An 18,121-nucleotide genomic window follows, 5' to 3' on the forward strand; every position below is an offset into this window, starting at 1 on the left:
CCAGCCTGAGCTATACAGCGAGGAGTCCAACCTCAGTGGAAAGGAAAAGAAACAAAGGAAATGGCAGTCCGGACTACAAAGCAAGAATCTAATCCAGCAGGAAGAAGGGCTGGGGACCCTAAAGCATGGTCAACTGGGAAACACTTTGGGTCACCCCATACATCTCACTTCATAAAAAGCCAAGTTTAAAATAAACTTCAGAAATAAATTGAGCACAAAACCCAAGGTTTGGGGGAAAAGGCTGTGGTAGAAGGGAAAAGAGGAAAGTACAAAGGCCAGCTACACCAGGCTGGACCCCAGAATGCAAGGGCATCTCTCTTCTGCTCCCAGGGCAGTCAGGGCCAGAAGGCCACACCAGTGGCCATGGTAACAGGGGAGGGCTGAATGGAGAGACAGTTGTCAGAAGCTCAAGCTGAGAACATTGCCTAGACATACGCCTTCTCTCCGAGACTGAGACCGCAGTGGCTGCAGAGTTGAGGACAGAAATGCACATTAGTCACACCTCAGACACATGACTGCAGACAAGTCAGACTATGATAATAACTCACGTTTTCGTGTCTCTGGTACTGTGTGGAAAGACACAAGAATGTCACTCTGGCAGAGACACTAGGAGTGCGAGACTTGAAGAGGATATGCAGTGGCAATAAGAAACTGTGTGCCTACCCAAAGCGAAGCCTATACTGACTGGAGAGGAACAACTCTTGCTCTATGTGCATGTGACTTCACATGTGCCTGTCTTGCCTCACATCCTATCATCCCAGGAGGCTGTCCCCAGTCAAAAGGGCAGGGCATGCAGCAATAGGGAGCCCAGTGATACCAATTATTAGATGGCCTTGGGATCACAGGAACCCAGACTCACAGAGAGATGCATTTCTGGGTTAATGAAGATCCTGCTGCAAAGCTCCATTCTCAGCCACAGGGTCTCACTCATCTGAACTGAAGGGAGGACTTTTTTTCTGCCCAAGTTCATTCCCCTCTGACTTCTGAAATATATTTGTCATGGTTTGTACAAATTCATGTCCAGTCACTTACTTTCTTGGGTTAGAAACCCTGTTGTCCAGGGGTACAGGACACCAGGCAGCAGTCTTACCTGGCTATCCTCAGAGCACGGGGCAGAGGGGTTTCCCAACTAGTCCCTTTCAGAACCAGGATCAGCTTGTTCAGTGAATGCTAGCATCAGCGTTAACAGAAAACCTGTCTGCTGGTTAAATTGGTCACAGACTTGGACTGACAGATGTCCCAGACCCCCTATGGAAGAGTCTGAGAACAGAGCTCCTCTGAGCTCTGAAAAGCTCCTCACTGCTAACCTCACACTGTCCTGCTTTGCCTTTTGCCCCAACCCCACCTCCATTCCCTTTGAGAACCCAGTCTGCTCACATAACAGTTCACTAAAAGTCATCACCATGCTATTCACACATGGTAACATCTACCTAAATGCACACATGACCTTCTCCAAAGGTGGAAAAAGAAGAAAGGAAAAGCATTTCCAACATGTCTCACTCTCCCAAGTTAGAAATCCCTACCAGGGAATCACGGATCCCACAAGGCAGAAGAATACTCCCTTGGATGCTAGGTCTAGGTCCAGGGCTGGGTGGTCCCTGGCCTGTGCTCAGTGCACAATCTGTTCCATCCTGGCCCAATGGAACCTGCAGTTCTGGGGCTACCATAGATAGCTCTCCTTAGACTTTCACAGTACTGTAGCTCGTCATCTTCCACTGAAGACACCCCAGAACTAGGGAGACATTCTAATAGACCTAGTGGGCTGTGTGCAATGTCAGTATAGTCACCAGGGGATAGTGTTTATCACTTGCCTAACCCTTGGCTGCCCCCCTCCCCCAACTCCCACCCAAGTGCAAAACCTTAGAAATGAGAGACTCAGTATCATGGCTCCTGCCTTCTAGCATGTGAGTGGAGCATCTCTGTGAGAGTGTAAAGACATATCTGTACAGTTTCAAGAAACTGCAGGTAAAAGACACACTTTGTGTTACTTTGTGCCATTATAACCTTCCCCACGTTTGCCCATCTAATGTCTGATCAGTTTCCTAACACATAGTTCAGCACGCTGTCACAATGTCAACTGTCCACAGGTAGAAGTACACACAGGCCTGGAGTACAGGCTGCGTTCAGAAGGAAATCGTTCAAAGTGTATGACTTGATATGGATATACAAACAGGGCTTTCTTTGGTCTCTGGTAGCAGCAGGTAAGGTACAAATTTTTAGTACAGTTGGCTATACATAATTTTCACACTTTTAGCAACAGAAACTTTTTCTCCAAAACTTCAGTGATAACAGCTGACCAAACCAGCAAATGAGAAAACAAATACCCATGATCTATTTAAACTTACTTTTTATTATCATTTTTTTCCAGTTACCCAGCATGCCACAATCTGATTGCTGACCTGGATGAAACAGAGTGAAATAAATGATTTACAAAGAGATATTTACATTCATCTGATTTGTACTTAATGTGCCACAGTGCACTGAAACCTCCCCAGGGAGACACCACCAGGGACTGCAGGGGGGCTGGTCCTCATGCCATGGTCTGTCCCTGTGCTACGGACAGGGAGTGCTTGCTTCAGCATCAACTGGCTAGGGCTCGTTGGGAGTGTGTGCTCAGAACAGCTTCAAGTCACTGATTTACGTTGTCTCTAAAGTATACACATGGATTAATAAAATGACCTTCCTAAAGACTTGAGTTGTTCCGTTTCCTTTTCATTTTGTAGCAATGACAAAACACACTGAAAGGCACATGTTTGAAGTCAGCCAACGTGGACTGAAGACCACCCCTCCTCCTGCTGGCCACAGCTTCTTCCCGCTCATGACCATGTCTACCTTTAGCCAGCATCCAGTATTTCCCATCGAACTGTGTGCACTCAGGAAGCACTCTGCATTTTTCTTCCCATTCTCTGAACAACACAAAGCAAACCCCTCCCCCTCCCCCCAAAAAGGCATCTTTGGCTCGATGGTGTCAGATTTTTGTCTTCAATAGCAGTATTTGAGAGGAGCCTAAAAACAAATGTATGTGAAATTAGAAAATTTACTTAACAGTATATCAAATATCTGTACACAGATCATATTCTTAGTCTAAAATAGTATTTCTACTATACAGTCAAGCCCTCAAATGCTTCAAAGGAATACAAATGGACACTGGAAGGTCTGGGGTGTAGCTTGGTGGCAGAGCACTTGCCCAGCATGTGTGAGGCCCTGGGTTCCTACCCCAGCACCACAAAACAAACAAAAACAAAAACCAAACAGACAGATGGAGATAAAGCCCAGATGCTGAGATGGTCATGGTGTCTGAGGGAGGGATGAAACACTAAGGGCAAGCCTGCATGTGAGACCTCACCTCTCCCTGCCCACAGCCCGGCTGCCCAGCAGCCCAGGGCTCTCAGTGGAGGCCTGGTGTCCACATGCTCAGCCTGCCCTTCACAAACATGCAGCTTAGGCCATGGTGTGCTGGCAGCATGACGGCACATGGGCCATCCTCATCTCTGGGGCATGCCAAAGGTGCAAGCCTAGAACAGCACAACTTCTGAGTCAGAAGTTTCAGGTTTCATCAAATGTGCTAGACATAAAGCTGTCACAGGTTTTAACTGTCCTCAATTGTTTTATGTATACCAGGAATAAATTATACAATATTCTAAAAATAGCACCTTTAGAGAGTTGTAGAGGTCACTTTATTTCAGCCTCATGGATCTGCCAACCCCAGTTGATTTTGAGGACAGCACATATAAGAATGTCCCCAAATTTGGCTGTGAGAAATACACATGCATGCCTAACTGGTCCCAAAAGTCATTCCTCTCTCTGTTGAACTCACAAGAGCAAAGCCAAGTTCTACAATTGTAGCTTATGAGGTAAAAATCAGAAAGACACCCCGTCCAAAACAATGTAATCCAGACATTCTAGCCATCAATTACTCATGTCTAAGTCAAATTGACATGAAGGGTTAAAGATACCCTTGCCAGGAAGGGTGTGGCACAGTATGTTATCAGGAAGACATTAGTGATAAGCTGCATTCCTTGAGGATTCTGGGCCCACACCCTTTCTTATTAAGACCTTTAGGGTCTGCAATCTACTCTTTATCTGGCATCCTAGTAGATGTGCCTTAAAATCTACTGCTGGTGGCCAGTGACTCCACACCTAGCCCTTTATCAGTTTGTACAAGCATGCTAGTGGCATTTTGGTCAAGTAAAAACACCCGGTATGTGTTTTATGGAAGAGAAATTTACCTCTTTTCCTATCACACCTTCATACAGGGTTGGTTAATAACAGCTGGGGCTATAATCATTTTTCCAGAAAAGGAGGAAATTTAGTTTTCTGAAATTACAGAGCCATATCCAACAACAACAAACAGAGAAGCAGCAGATTGACATAGGGCTTTATTTCAGCTGTCTGTAGGAAGGAAGTAATGTGTCTCCCTCCCTATCAGAGAGTGTGAGACACTGAGAGTGGACAGTGGACAAAATCAGGTTCTTGGGAGTTACTTCGCACCCTGTGGGTCATAAACGTAAGGACATAAACATCTGTGGTGTGGCCAGCCGTGACAGTGAGGATACCATCCGGGTTCATAGCTGTGTCTGCTTCAAACCCTTAACCAGATGACCAGATCTTATATGGATCTAGCAGAACTAGAAAGTCAAAATATGTCACAGACTACAAATCTACAGGGAGGTGACTCGATGACCAATTCAGAGGTTTCCTTTTTATTTAAATAAATACTTTACATTTCATGCTTGCCTGTAATGCACTACCAGGAGCAAGCTAAGGGAACTGTGATGTAGACAGTACAGACGGTAGCAGCAAAGTGTGTACACTGAGGTGTGGTGGAGACCCTGCAGTTAGTGAGGGAAAGAAGCATGTGGCCCCTGCAAGAAGTCAGCTCCGAGAAGCTGGAGGTCAGATGGGAAATGGGAACAATACTGGAATAATCTATGTCATTAGTGTAGAGAGCAAAGCTGTGAGAGCGCTGGCAGCAGTCTGAGCAGAAGTGGCCAGTTTCCTCCCAGACAGCCCTGCATGGAGACAAGAGGTCAAGGTGGAGTTGGTAGGAGCTGGACTCACAAAGCCAGAGCTGCCCGGACATGATGATGCCAGGTTTCAGGCCGTCTTACTTGCCAGAACCCTAAGCTGGAGGCCTGGGCAACACAAGTTTTTAGACTTTCCTCCCACACCTCTGTTGTACTTCTGCCTTTCCACTGACATCTGGTGGAGGGTGTAAGGAAAGAATTCTTGAACTCAAAGCCAAGAACCCACCTGTGGTGACACTCAGGTAGTCAGGGGTGGGATGAGTAACCCTTTGAATGGCTGGGGACCAAGGGCCAGTGTGAGGAGTGGCCAGCCTGAGGCATTGCCAATGTCCCCTCATTAATCTTCACAAAGTATCCTTGGCCAAGGTCATGAAATTATCTTAAGACTTGGAGGGAGAGACAACACAAAAGAAGCTGTGTGCTTAGTGTACAGTGTCTGCTCCCTCTGAGGGAGTAATGCTCTCAACATCGGCCAGGCTCAGCTTGCTTTTCTTCCTCTCCTACTCCTTTCTTACAGAATGGATGCAAGGTAACTTAAAGGACTTACCATCTAATCTACTTCCTTGTCAATGTGAAAGATTCAACATACTTCTATGTAGGAAAACAGAAGACAGCAGATGTAAGAATACACCTGTTTAACTCCCTACTTCCTACTAAGGGTAAACTCACCCAGGTAGAAACATGAAAAATTAGGACAAAAATCTGTGTCTGAGTCTGTCTTAGCTGCCTTAGGAAAATGCCCTTTACACCCCAGCAGTCCCAGCGGCCAGCCACTGCCAGCAGCGGCTCTGCTTCTCTAAGTCTGAGCCTAGAGGCCAAGACACCTGCATGAGAACATGACTTCCTACTCAAAAAGACAATGCAGTAACACTATGTCACACTGTAGTCTTCCATTTGGAGCTGTCAGTTAGTAACTGGAATCCATTTCCATGATCACTCCTTGGAGCAGCAGTTGCCCTCTTGCTTGCTGCAAGAGAGGCTTTGATCCTTGGACTTCATAGTCTGCTTTGGAAAGTGTCAGCTCCTAGCACCAAAGGGTTAATCTGAAGATCATCATTAATGAAGGAGAAAGATGAGGTTTGCATACATGTCCCCTCTCAGTGAGAAATGTTTGGGTTGGGAGACATGAATATGTACAGAAAAATAAAAGCTAGAGGTGTTTTGTTTTGTTGTTTTCCCTGATGGCTTGATTCAGTAATGAATGTACCTTGATAAGAATAAACACATCAGCTTCTTATCCTTTACTTCCTATTGTGTGAATACTTGTGATGTGTTCATTTTTCCGAGTAGAGTTCATTTCTCATCATCATTTGGGTCTCAGCTTTCTCCATTACTTTCTGCCAGGCTATCCTCTCACATCCATCCCTTGGCACTGGGTAGTTGGGGATGCTCTCATTTCAGCTCCAAGGGATTAAATCACAGCATCTCTTCTCCCAGAGATTCTAGCCAGATTCTAGCCAACAGATACAGTCCCAGAGCCTTACCATTGTTTTTAACATAGGAGAAAAAGTGCATGATTCTAATGGGTGTGTACATTCCTTGCACATGGGTCAAAAGAAAACGCAGGCAATGACCTGTGAATTGGAGCTGCGCTTGCTAACATGACAACACAATTCTCATCACTAAAAAATAAATACTACTGTAATATAAACAAACCCATAAAGGACATTCAAAGTTTTAACATCTGAGAAAAAGCTAATTTACCTATAACTGAAAGTAAAAACTTCAAACTGGTAAGGCAAACACCTGTTCACCTTGGTGTATAGATTTTGGCGACAGCAGGATCATTATACTGTCTACATTCTTCAGCCATCAGAGGTGATAAATATAAAGAAGGGAAAAAGGTTGCCAAGCCCAGGGGAAAATACTCTCTGGTACAAAGTAGATCCTAAGACTCTCTAGGGGACTCTGCACCGTCAGTACTTGGTTGAACAATGTCCATTTGCCCTTGAAACCTGGGCATCCATAGGTGGCACTGGGCTTCCTCCACAATAGCCAGCAGGAATTTAAAAAAAAAAACATGTGTATCTCATTGGCCCTTCAGTCCTCTCAATGTTTCCTAAGATTTTCCAGCCAAATGTCAGTGATACACACTTCATGTGCTGGTCAGACATACACTGCTAAACTCTTACATACACACACCACCACCCTTCAACAATTGCTTGTTCAGAAATATAAACTAAATCTTCTTAGTCTAATTAGTTCTTGATTTATCTCCTAGAAAGTTAACAATGTACCTAGAATCAGTGTATCTCATTTAGCCTTCACTGCTAGGGAAAACCAAAAACCAAAAGATGACACTTGATGCACAAATGAACGATGGGCTCATGACTCCCAAAGATTGTGAAATTACTTCTGAAAGTTGCTATAATAGTAAGACAGTAGCAGCAACAGCATGAGACCTTAGACTGAGATACAATTTCATGCAAAAACAAAACTGGAGTGTTGTGTATATGGTTTCATGTGGGTGAGAGGTGGTGAGGGTGAAGACCCTTGGCTGGTCAGGGATGTCAGAAGGTGCCCCTGCTAACTGTAAGAGCGAGGACTGGTAGAGATGTCCAGGAATCAGTCTCAGTGGCAAAGTCTAAGATGACAGTGTAGAAACAGACTGAAAGGAACTTATTCCCGTCCGCTTGCAGAGTAGGAGAACTGAGGGAAGTGTGGCCGCCGCTCGTTGTCCATGCCGTCCATGCCGTCGTCGTCATCTGTGGGCAGCAAACAGCGCTGTCATTTCTGTTTCTACTGTTACTCTGCCTACACACTCAGAAACAGTACATCTCGTCAACTTCTCAGTAAAACTGAGTTTAAAGGACTGTGATTTCTATATACACATGGTCTACAAAGAATATTATAAAATCATCTCTAAGAAATCAAAATTTCATTATTCAATATTTTAGGAAAAATGTTACTGAAAAAAAAAAAACAACCCCAGAATACTACCTTCAAGGATCTTGCACTTCAGGAAAGCATAAAGTTCTAGACTGTAAGTCATTGAATTCTACAGAACCCATTAGGACTCCAAAGTGCTTGTAGTTTTTCTTCCTGGTGACCTAGGTATGACTGCAAACTCATCTTCTTAAGCAACTTTACTCAATATTTACTATTGACTAGCACACTATTTTTTATTTTCTTATAGTAAAATTTTAAGCTAGAATAGAGAAATCAAGAAAAAAGATGAAAAACCAATGGGCAGATTTGAAGACCTGGTTCATCAGGAAAACAAGAAAGAATTTGCAAGCTCTGGGGGCAGGACAACATGTATAAATGCCCTCTCATCTCTTTTCCCCTGTATGTGAAGGGTCACAACGAACCAAACCCCTTCTTCCCTAAGTGTTCTATGATTGCAGTTCACAATTATAAAGCTCTTCCTTGGGTGTAGCCAAGCACTACAAAGCGCCACCCAAGACACTCTTGCTCATCTGCAAAGTCCACTGCACACTATCCTATAATCAGGATACACTAGTCAGTACAACCTTCTAAAACATGGTTTCTTTTTATTGTGTGTGTGTGTGTGTGTGTGTGTGAGAGAGAGAGAGAGAGAGAGGGTGTGTCTGTGTGTTTATTTAAAACCTATGAGGCTCAGTGCCCTCAGAGTCTGGAGGAGGCCTCAGATGCCCTGGGTGCTGGTTACACAGCACATTTATAGACTTGATATAAACTGCAGTCATCTGGGAAGAGGGGAGCTCCAACTGAGAACATGCCTCTATCAGGTTGCACTGTAGGCAAGTCTGCAGGGGTATTTTTCTAGGTGAATGACTGATATGAGAAGGTCCATCACACTCTGGGTGTTCTCACCCCTGGGTACATACCCCTGGGTCCTGGATTCTATAAAAAGGCAGGCTGAGCAAGCCATCGGGAGCTATCCAGCAAGCATGACCTCTACATCAGAGCCTGCCTCTAGGTTCCTGTCTTAAGCTCCTAACTTCCTTTGATGATGGACTGTGATCAGGATGCTGTAAATCAGTTAAATCCTCTCCAAGTTACTTCTCATCATGGTTTTTAATCACAGTAATATAAACAAACTAAAACACCTTGGAAACTGGAGTTACACGTTATAAGCCCCACAATGTGAGGCCAGGAACTGAACCAAGGTCCCCTATAAAAGCAGCAGCCGTCCTTAATTACTATGCCATCAACTCTCTGTAGCCTTACAATCTTTTCTTTTTTCAAGCAAAATATTTCCATTTCCTTAAATCCATTAAGTGGGGTAGTTCCTTTTTTTGTTTGTTTTGTTTTGTTTCCCAGGTTCTGTTGGGAGGATTAATTTCATGAATAGAAAAGGCTTTGCCTTCATTTGAAAAATGAGTTTTTAAAATCTTTTCCATATTCTCTCCTTAATTCACAGGGACCTCAGAAGTGAGGCTGAATTGGCATTACCTAACTTTTTCAGCTCAAATGCATCAAAAACTATTGGTGCAGTAGGTAGACACACTCCATCCACACACAGTTAGCATAGGATACTACACAAATTACCCTTTGCAGAGAGACGGCTGCCTTGGCAGCAGCTGAGCAGCAATCCTAGATAGTTCTGAGGCAGATGAAAATTTCAGCCTCCTGAGAAAATATGAGTTCAGAACTAAGCCAACAGCATACATCTTATAGATCAAATTCTCTAGCTGGGATGCGTTTGAGGTATCCACCATTGAGTCACACAGCATAAACTCTCTATAGAAAAGTCAGTTGAAGTAGTAATGTTCCAACTCTGACACATGTCAATCACCTCTCAGAAACACTTTCCCATTAAGAGCTTGGTTTCTCTGAGTGTTTCTGTGCAGCAAACCTACAGCAAGTCTAGATGCTCTATGTAAGAAAGTTGTGTGCTTTTTCTACCCCAGAGAGATGACAGGGACTGCTCTGGCTCCTGGCTGTAACCAGACCTTGTTCTAGACCTAGAAGTGCTTTACATGACAGGTCTTGGTCTTGCCTTGGAGAGAGAGGGTGAACTTGTGGGTGTCTCCAGAGAATTAAGACAGCCTCCACTGTTGCTTCAATAACACCACAATTCTGAACAGGAACAAACCTGAATCTACAGTCTGGTTATGAGGCCCACACAGGCCTATCTTTCCTCAAAGCCGCCCACTCCAGTCTTGACTACCTCCTCAAGGTTGGTTACAATAGGGCTTGTTCTCTGACTATGTCCGATTGAGGGCAGCAGCTCCCTGGGTACTTGGGTACTTCACTGCTATCCTGGCAGGGGCTGCAGCGAAGGGAACTAGGAAACAGGTCCTCCTCTGAAGGACCATGCTGGCACAATGACAGCAGTTGTGAATATACATTTACATGACCCCAAATTACAGACTACAGCACTGTATTTGAATCTCTGCATCACACAGCCCCCGGTGCCTGCTTGTCTCAGAACATTTAACAAATGTAATTAGACAGTAACAAAAGTGATCAGCTTGCTCTCAAAGAAAATTTCCTTTCTGTGAGAGGAAAGCTTAGGGCCATTGATGGAGGTAGTGAAAGACAACACATTCTAAAATCTGCTCAATTAATTAACACCAGTTAGGAAAATCTGGAACATTGCTGCAGCTGTTTGTAGAAAATGGAACATTTTGCTTTCTTTCTTAACTACTGATTTATTCTTTAAAAAATAATTAAAATTTTTTGATTTATAAACCAAGGTGGCAACTAGGAAGTCAATGGCCGACAAACGTCGTCCCGTAGACTTTGGAATCAGATCTTGATGCCTGGGTTGTGAGTAACAATGGTTTCAAGGCTACCAGAAAAAAACTACTCTCAGTACAGTAATGGTCCGTTGCCTCTTTTCTCTTCCCATAGGGGAAACAGAATCTGTGAACTGCTGAAGCAAAAGCCCTTCCCTTGGTCTTAGGAACCAAGAACTGCATTTCCTGGGAATTCTCCCTTCAACAGAAGCTAGGACAGAGACCCTTTCACTTGCCTTTCCATCCAAGAGATCCTGAGCAAGAAGAGAGGAGCCTAAGCTCTAGACTATCCTCAGTTCTAGTCTGTGGCACACCCTGTCGGGCATACACCAGACCAGTTGGACTCTTGGTGCTGTACTGTCTAGGGCCCAGCAGCAGAGCAAGATCATACTCTACTTCTGAAGTACACAGAACTCAGATTCCTACAGGCTGATAGCTCCTACTTTGGAAATTATGCTAACCTAAGGGCTTGCTTTATAGACAGTGTGTAACTCCAGAAATGAACCTGTTATCTTTCAAAGACACTGAGCCTTATGCAACCTGGCCCACTTGTGTTGATTAATGCAGACAAGGAAAGAAATTAAACTTAAATGTACATGAAGCAACTCCTAGTCACCATCTTAGTATCATTTCAGAGATCTTACGAACTCAGAAATAGTCATAAAAATTCTCCTCAGGACAGCTGCCGTAAGTCCGAGTCACAAATAGGAAGACAGGAGAAGTGAGGATGTCCTCCTGGTCCTTGACTCCTGAGGCTAGGAATGTAAGCTAATCATGAAACAGCAGCTGAATAACCACAAGAGTCCATTTAATAGCTTCTAACTTCACTTGGTTGAGACTCGGTAGTCTTAAACTGTTTATGCTACTGACTTTCATGCTCATTCCACTTAGCTAGGGACTTTTATACTGGAGCTATTTATATAGCTCACTTTTCATGTCGGTCCTAAGAACCAGTTAATCAGGCCACGCAAGCTTAGAATGCTCTGGAAACTTTCTTTAAGAGCTGGCCTGTTAAGCACACCCTAGAGAAGCATGGGCTTTTGAGATTATCCCAGAGTCCCTGTGCCTCCCTGCCAGGCAGTTGAGTCTCAGAACAGCTAAGTGCCAGAGATGAGGCATGAAGCAGGCCCGAGGCTTGCAATCTGTGCTTTTGTATTTTCTATCTTGAAAATCAGGATTTCACTTTTACCTTTCTGAAGTGACTCTTTGTTCCTAAGCCCTACCTATTCTATTTTGTTTCCAAAATCATGCATTCAAGGAATCATATTAAAGAGGCTGACCCTGGGGACAGAGGCATGTCATGAATCAAGCTGGGCTGAGAAGGCCCAGGTATGTTGTTTCTAAATTCAGAAGGTTACAGCATAAAGGATCCTATGAGTCCAGAAGAAGCTAGGCTAATAAGAGTCCCTCCAATCTATTTTCCAAAAAGATCCCAAGATCTTCCTATCCTAAAGTATACTATGGATGCTGGGGTGGAGGTCCGACACATAAAGGCAGCCCAGACTCCCAAGGACAGCTGTGTTGTACTAAGAGCAGGGCTTCCTCCTGACCCAAACCCTCCCAGGCTCTGGTCACCTTTTATGTTCACTCATTTAATAAATACTTGTCAAGACAGTATCTATCAGGGACTGAGACAAAGAGTCATTACATCATGAGATTCTTTCAGTAATATCATGTTATCTGACAAAAAATAGCAAGTTGAGACATCGTCAAGACAGAAGTGTCACAGTAGAATGGAGTGTGGTCAGACTGCGCTATTCCTTGGACTATGACATCAATGGTGGTTCTCTGGGTGAGAACATGGATATATACTAAAAAAGGAAACCACTGGAGAGCTGTACCCTGGGGAAGGATGGTCGGCATGCAACCAGCCTTTGATTCAAATGGCAGAGCCCAGCAAGAACTTGGGGTAGGCACCTTTCTTGGTCTGCTCAGCTACTCACTGGCATTTCCAAGTATTCTGAAGAGTTATATAGCTGCCTTTTCTGCTGAGACCAGAGGCCAAGGCCTATCTATGCCCATAATTTCTACTCAGATAACCCTTTAACTACTTGCCCACAACTCCACAGGAGTTTTAACACTCTCTAACTTCTTAGTGATACTGAAAGTCTACCAATAACATATGCAGCTCCCTTTGGCATTCAGGCATTTCAGAGCCTGGCTGGTATCCTAGCTGTGCTGGTGACCCTGCTCTAGCTGTATGTGATACCGGGCTTCAACATCTTTCCTTAAAAAGTTAAGCACTTCTTGTCAATGTGAAGGCATAAAAGAACCATAAGTGCATACACGTACACAGACATTTTCCCTGGGGGCATGCACTCTCTCAGATGCAGGGCCACTGACTCCAGATGAGTCCCAGCTTAGGTTTCAACAATAAAATTACGTAACCATGACCACTACAGGGATAACATTTCATTTTTTTTTTTTTTTGTCTCAAAGACATTCAGTGTGTATAAGCAGTATCAACCAACAGTAGAGAAAATGTTACAAGGAAAAGAAGGGAAAAGATGCTAAAGGACACTGCACACCTATACTTGGAATTCTTTTAGTTTTCCAAATATTACCTCAAAATTGTACCCTATCCTCCTTCATCAAAACCCACTTATGTATGACATCTCTTGGAGTATGAGGCATGTATTAGTGTATATGAAATGACATGAGATGGTGTGTGAACATGCAGCCTAGTGCATTCTTTTTTTTTTTTTTCTTTTTTCTTTTTGTTTTTTTTCGAGACAGGGTTTCTCTGTATAGCTCTGGCTGTCCTGGAACTCACTTTGTAGACCAGGCTGGCCTCGAACTCAGAAATCCGCCTGCCTCTGCCTCCCAAGTGCTGGGATTAAAGGCGTGCGCCACCACGACCGGCTAGTCTAGTGCATTCTTAATGAAAAGTATATACGTGAAAATTAATAGCAAACTCAATTGCCCTTAAAGATACTACTGTTTAAGGAAAAGCTATTTTAAAAGTAAAGTTAAATGACTACATAAGGAGGAGGTAGAGCTAGTGAGGCTCTGAAGCTGTGATGAGTGGGAACAAGAGTCTGGGACTAGGGAATGCTCCTACTTGAGACATATGCCCACAGGTAGCACAGAGCTGCTAAGACAGCAGTGGGGATACAGCAAGGCTGGAATGTGGCCTCAAGTTCTACCCGGAAAAGTCTGTTCTTGCTGCTCTGCTCTGCCCTCATAGGCAGTGCAAATTCTTACAGAAATGGAGTAAGAATCCCAGGAGAATGTCATCTGTGATGCAGTCAATGACTCTGGAGAAGACTGTGCCCAACTCCTTCAGAGTGCCATCAACTGCTGCATGTTCACTTACACTTTTCAGGTGGTGTTATTGTAATAGTCTGAGCTGTAAATTCTTCATCAAAATATCGGGTGTCTGTTTCAGATGTTACTTGAGGCTTAAAAGGAGGTACAAGCTATAAGAAGAAAAGAATAGTGTCAATGGATTTCAACTCAGGAAAACTTACCTTTTAAGATATAATTAGCAAGCAAATAGTGAAATGAATGGTCCCAACAACTAGGAGGTGCGTCCTGTGTAAGGCAGACAGGGTGCATGGCTTTCTGATAAACATAAAATGATAGAAGGAATAGAGAGACCACCACAGGCTGGATACCAAGAGAGAATGTGGTTCTTCTCATGGCAGCAACAATCTAAGCTTGCTTGTTTTCTTCTCCCTCTTTCCTGGTACCTGGGCTCAATGGTTAATATTAAATATATAACTTAGCAGGGCATGGTGATGCACTCCCGTGTTCTGATTTCAGCACTCAGAAGGTTGATACAGGAGGATCACAATACTCCTTGGCCCAGTGGGACTTCAGAAACCAACAAAGAAAAGCTAAAGGCAACTTAATACACCTGTTCTGTAACCACAGACCACACTACACCTTTATTGTAAAAAACAAAAAAAAATCTCCTGTTTTGTTGAACAAGTACCGATGTCTGCTCTTGCCTTAGAATCAGAATTCTTAGCAAGTCTTGAGGTTTGTGACAAACTGTATCCACAGCTTTCACTCCCTCCTTCACAAGGGGATGTGTCCTGAAGGAGGCTGAAGTAATTATGCTGGGCTGAGGGCTGGAGTGGCTCAAAGCAAGAGCAGGGTGGGAGGGAAGCCTCTTACTAGCCTTGAGTTGAGGGTAGGAGAGAGACACATGGGTTTCCTTTTGAATAAAAGATGCTCGCCCCAGGACTTGTGATTCTCATCAGAACAGAATATAAGTTTTACAGGGATAAGAAAATAACAAACAGGATGAAGAAATTGGCATGTTTTGCCAAAATCTAACAGAAAGAAACACACTTGGATTCTTGGATTAATAGAAATATGTTTCCCCCTTCTCACTGGCACTAAATCTATGTTAAAATGTTTATTCTCTAGACAGATTCTATTTTTAAAAGTTGGAAAATGGAATCTGTTCTCAAGTACAGCAAAAGTAAATAACACAATGACCATCTGAACAGACTTAGTGGTGCATACCTATAATCCCAGCATCGGGAGACAGAAGCAGGAGGACTGTGAGCCTAAGGCCAGTCTGGGCTACAAAGCTAGTTCCAGGCTATTCTTAGCTATGCAGAGACACCCTATCTATCTCAAAGAAATAAAAGTAAATAAGTAGTTTTAACCAATATTAGTCAAAATCAAAGTCAAGACATTCACAATAAAAGGCACAGCACCCCACCTCACCATGGTATCAGGAAAAATACAGTGAAATATAAACATCTGGGGAGAAACAAGCTTCACATTATGTATATGGGGAAGGCTGGACTTATAAAATTTTGCTACAATATTTCATCAGATGTACTTCCACAGCAATCAGCAGTAAATCTAAGTCTCTAGAGTTGATTACAAATATTCAGTATTTTCATTTACTTTAAAAGACATTGGAGCTGGGCGTGGTGGCGCACGCCTTTAATCCCAGCACTCGGGAGGCAGAGGCAGGCGGATTTCTGAGTTTGAGGCCAGCCTGGTCTACAAAGTGAGTTCCAGGACAGCCAGGGCTACACAGAGAAACCCTGTCTCGAAAAACAAAAACAACAACAAAACAAAACAAAACAAAACAAAACAAAGACAGTGGAATAAATTTTAATTCTTTATTATTAAGAAATAAATTTTATTCTTCCCCCCCCACACACACACACACATGTTGGGGATCTTATTTGAGTGTATTTAAATAGAGCTTTCAGAGAGTTAAAAACATTAAAAAGTGCCTTTCACCCACTCCAAGTGTCTATAAAAAGAGAGACAAACAACAAAATATATGAACTTAAAGAAAGACACTATAAAACCTAGGGAAAAAGGACCAATTGTGAGCCAAAGAAAGATACCAAAGAACTAAGCTTTAATCTTGGACTTCCAACACTAGCAAAAAAAAAAAAAAAAAAAAAAAAAAAAGAGGAGAGAGAGAGGGAGGGAGGGAGGGAGGGAGAGAGAGAGAGAGAGAGAGAGAGAGAGAGAGAGAGAGAGAGAGAGAGGGGAGAGACACACACCCTCCTATTCTGTGGCATTTTGCATTTTGTTACAGTAACCCTAGTATAGTAGTACTACTATATGATATTTTAAATTTTTTGCCTTTACAAATGGATAGAACTAGAAAATATCCTGAGTGAGCTAGGGATATATTCACTGATAAGTGGATATTAGCCATGATACAATTCACAGACCATATGCAGCATGACAGGAAGTAAGGCCCAAGTGGATGCTTCAATCCCACTTAGAAGGGAGAACAGAGGGATGGAGAGGTGGACCTGGGTGGGAGAGGAGAGGGGTAAGAAAAGGGGAGACAAGATATGCAGGGAGACAGGGGACAGGCCCAGATGGCCAGGAGAGTGAATGGAAATATGCAGCAGAGTGTGTGTGTGTGTGTGTGTGCGCACACACACACGAGAGGGGGGGGGGGCTGGGTTCGGCGCTCTGGAAAGTCCCAGATACCAGGGATGTGCAAGCCTCCCATGACCTAATAGGGATGACCTTGGCCAAAATGCCCAACAGTGGGAAGATGGAACCTGTCGAGACCACCTATAGTAGATAGACATAATCACCATTTGAGGCATGGGGCTACCCACCCATCTTCAAAATTCTTGACCCAGAACTGTTCCTGTCTAAAGGAAATGCAGGGACAAAAACGAAGCAGAGACAGAAGGAAGGGTCATCCAGGGAGCAGTTTCACTTGTGATCCATCCCATTCACAGGCACCAAAACCCAACACTATTACTGTTGTGCTTGCAGACAGGAGCCTGGAATGGCTGTCCTCTGAGAGGCTCCACCAGTAGCTGGCTGAGATAGATGCAGATAACTACAGCCAAGCACTGGACTGAGGTCAGAACCCCTATGGAAGACTTAGGCGAAGGACTGAAAGAGCTGACATCGATTGCAACCCCATATCAACTTTAACAACAGTATCAACTAACCCAGACCCCCAAGGTTCCAGAGGCTAAGCTACCCACTGAAGAGCACGCATGGGCTAGTCTGTGGGCTCGCTCCAGATGTAGTGGGTGATTGCCTTGTCTGGCCTCAGTGGGAAAGGATGTGCTTTATCCTGTAGAAACTTGATGCCCCAGGGAAGGGGGATCAGGTAAAGAACTCTTGGAGGGGAAATCAGGAAGGGTGGAAACATTTAGAATGTAAATACATAAAATAATTAGTCAAAAAGTAAGAAGGGGGTGGGGGAGGATCTATTTGAGGAAGTACTGGGAGGAGGGGGGGGCTGACAGTGGTATGTAAAGTGAGTAAATAAATTAAAAAAAATTTTAAAATGCCTGTCTTAGTCAGGGTTTCTATTCCTGCACAAACATCATGACCAAGAAGCAAGTTGGGGAGGAAAGGGTTTATTCGGCTTACATTTCCATACTGCTGTTGATCACCAAAGGAAGTCAGGACTGGAACTCAGACAGGTCAGGGAGCAGGAGCTGATGCAGAGGCCATGGAGGGATGTTCTTTACTGGCTCGCCTCCCCTGGCTTGCTCAGCCTACTCTCTTATAGAACCCAAGACTACCAGCCCAGGGATGGTCCCACCCACAAGGGGCCTTTCCCCCTTGATCACTAATTGAGAAAATGCCTTACAGCTGGATCTCATGGAGGCATTTCCTCAACTAAAGCTCCTTTCTCTGTGATAACTCCAGCTGTGTCAAGTTGACACAAAACTAACCAGTACAATGCCTTTAGCCAATATTATCACACCATCTTTATTTTTTCTATAGACACCTCTTTTAAGGCATTCCTGTATCAGGTGTAACAGTATAGACCCCCCCCCCTTAAAAAACAGCAGGTACTAGCAAATCAGGAATACCTAACTATACATATGTTAGCCTTTATGTGCTAACTCAATAAATAGCAACTGTATCATTAAGTGTAAACTTGATATATTTTCCTAACTAATGCCTTTCACTTCAAACAGAACTTTCTTTGAAAGTAATTGTGATTTTAGAAAA

The 18,121-nt window shown here is 43.7% G+C and overlaps 2 protein-coding genes across 6 annotated transcripts in view; one reads left to right on the forward strand and one right to left on the reverse strand.

The window, feature by feature from the left end:
• The window catches only part of Sdccag8 (SHH signaling and ciliogenesis regulator SDCCAG8), a 195,942-nt gene extending 193,254 nt beyond the window's left edge, over positions 1-2,688 (forward strand). For both annotated transcript variants that reach the window (XM_029481038.2, XM_021162638.3), the window contains one exon: positions 2,369-2,688. In XM_029481038.2, coding sequence (XP_029336898.1) covers positions 2,369-2,398 — 30 coding nt within the window. In that variant the 3' untranslated portion in view covers positions 2,399-2,688. The remainder of the gene's footprint in view (positions 1-2,368) is intronic.
• Positions 2,689-4,361: 1,673 nt separating this feature from the next.
• The window catches only part of Akt3 (AKT serine/threonine kinase 3), a 241,042-nt gene continuing 227,282 nt past the window's right edge, over positions 4,362-18,121 (reverse strand). For all 4 annotated transcript variants that reach the window (XM_021162759.3, XM_085843271.1, XM_029481052.2 and 1 more), the window contains 2 exons: positions 14,010-14,112; positions 4,362-7,732 (listed from right to left, as the gene is read on the reverse strand). In XM_021162759.3, the coding sequence (XP_021018418.1) occupies positions 7,647-7,732; positions 14,010-14,112 (189 nt within the window). In that variant the 3' untranslated portion in view covers positions 4,362-7,646. The remainder of the gene's footprint in view (positions 7,733-14,009; positions 14,113-18,121) is intronic.

The sequence above is a fragment of the Mus caroli genome, unplaced genomic scaffold (genome assembly GCF_978045245.1).
Source record: "Mus caroli unplaced genomic scaffold, Mus_caroli_1 scaffold_1, whole genome shotgun sequence".
Taxonomy (NCBI): domain Eukaryota; kingdom Metazoa; phylum Chordata; class Mammalia; order Rodentia; family Muridae; genus Mus; species Mus caroli.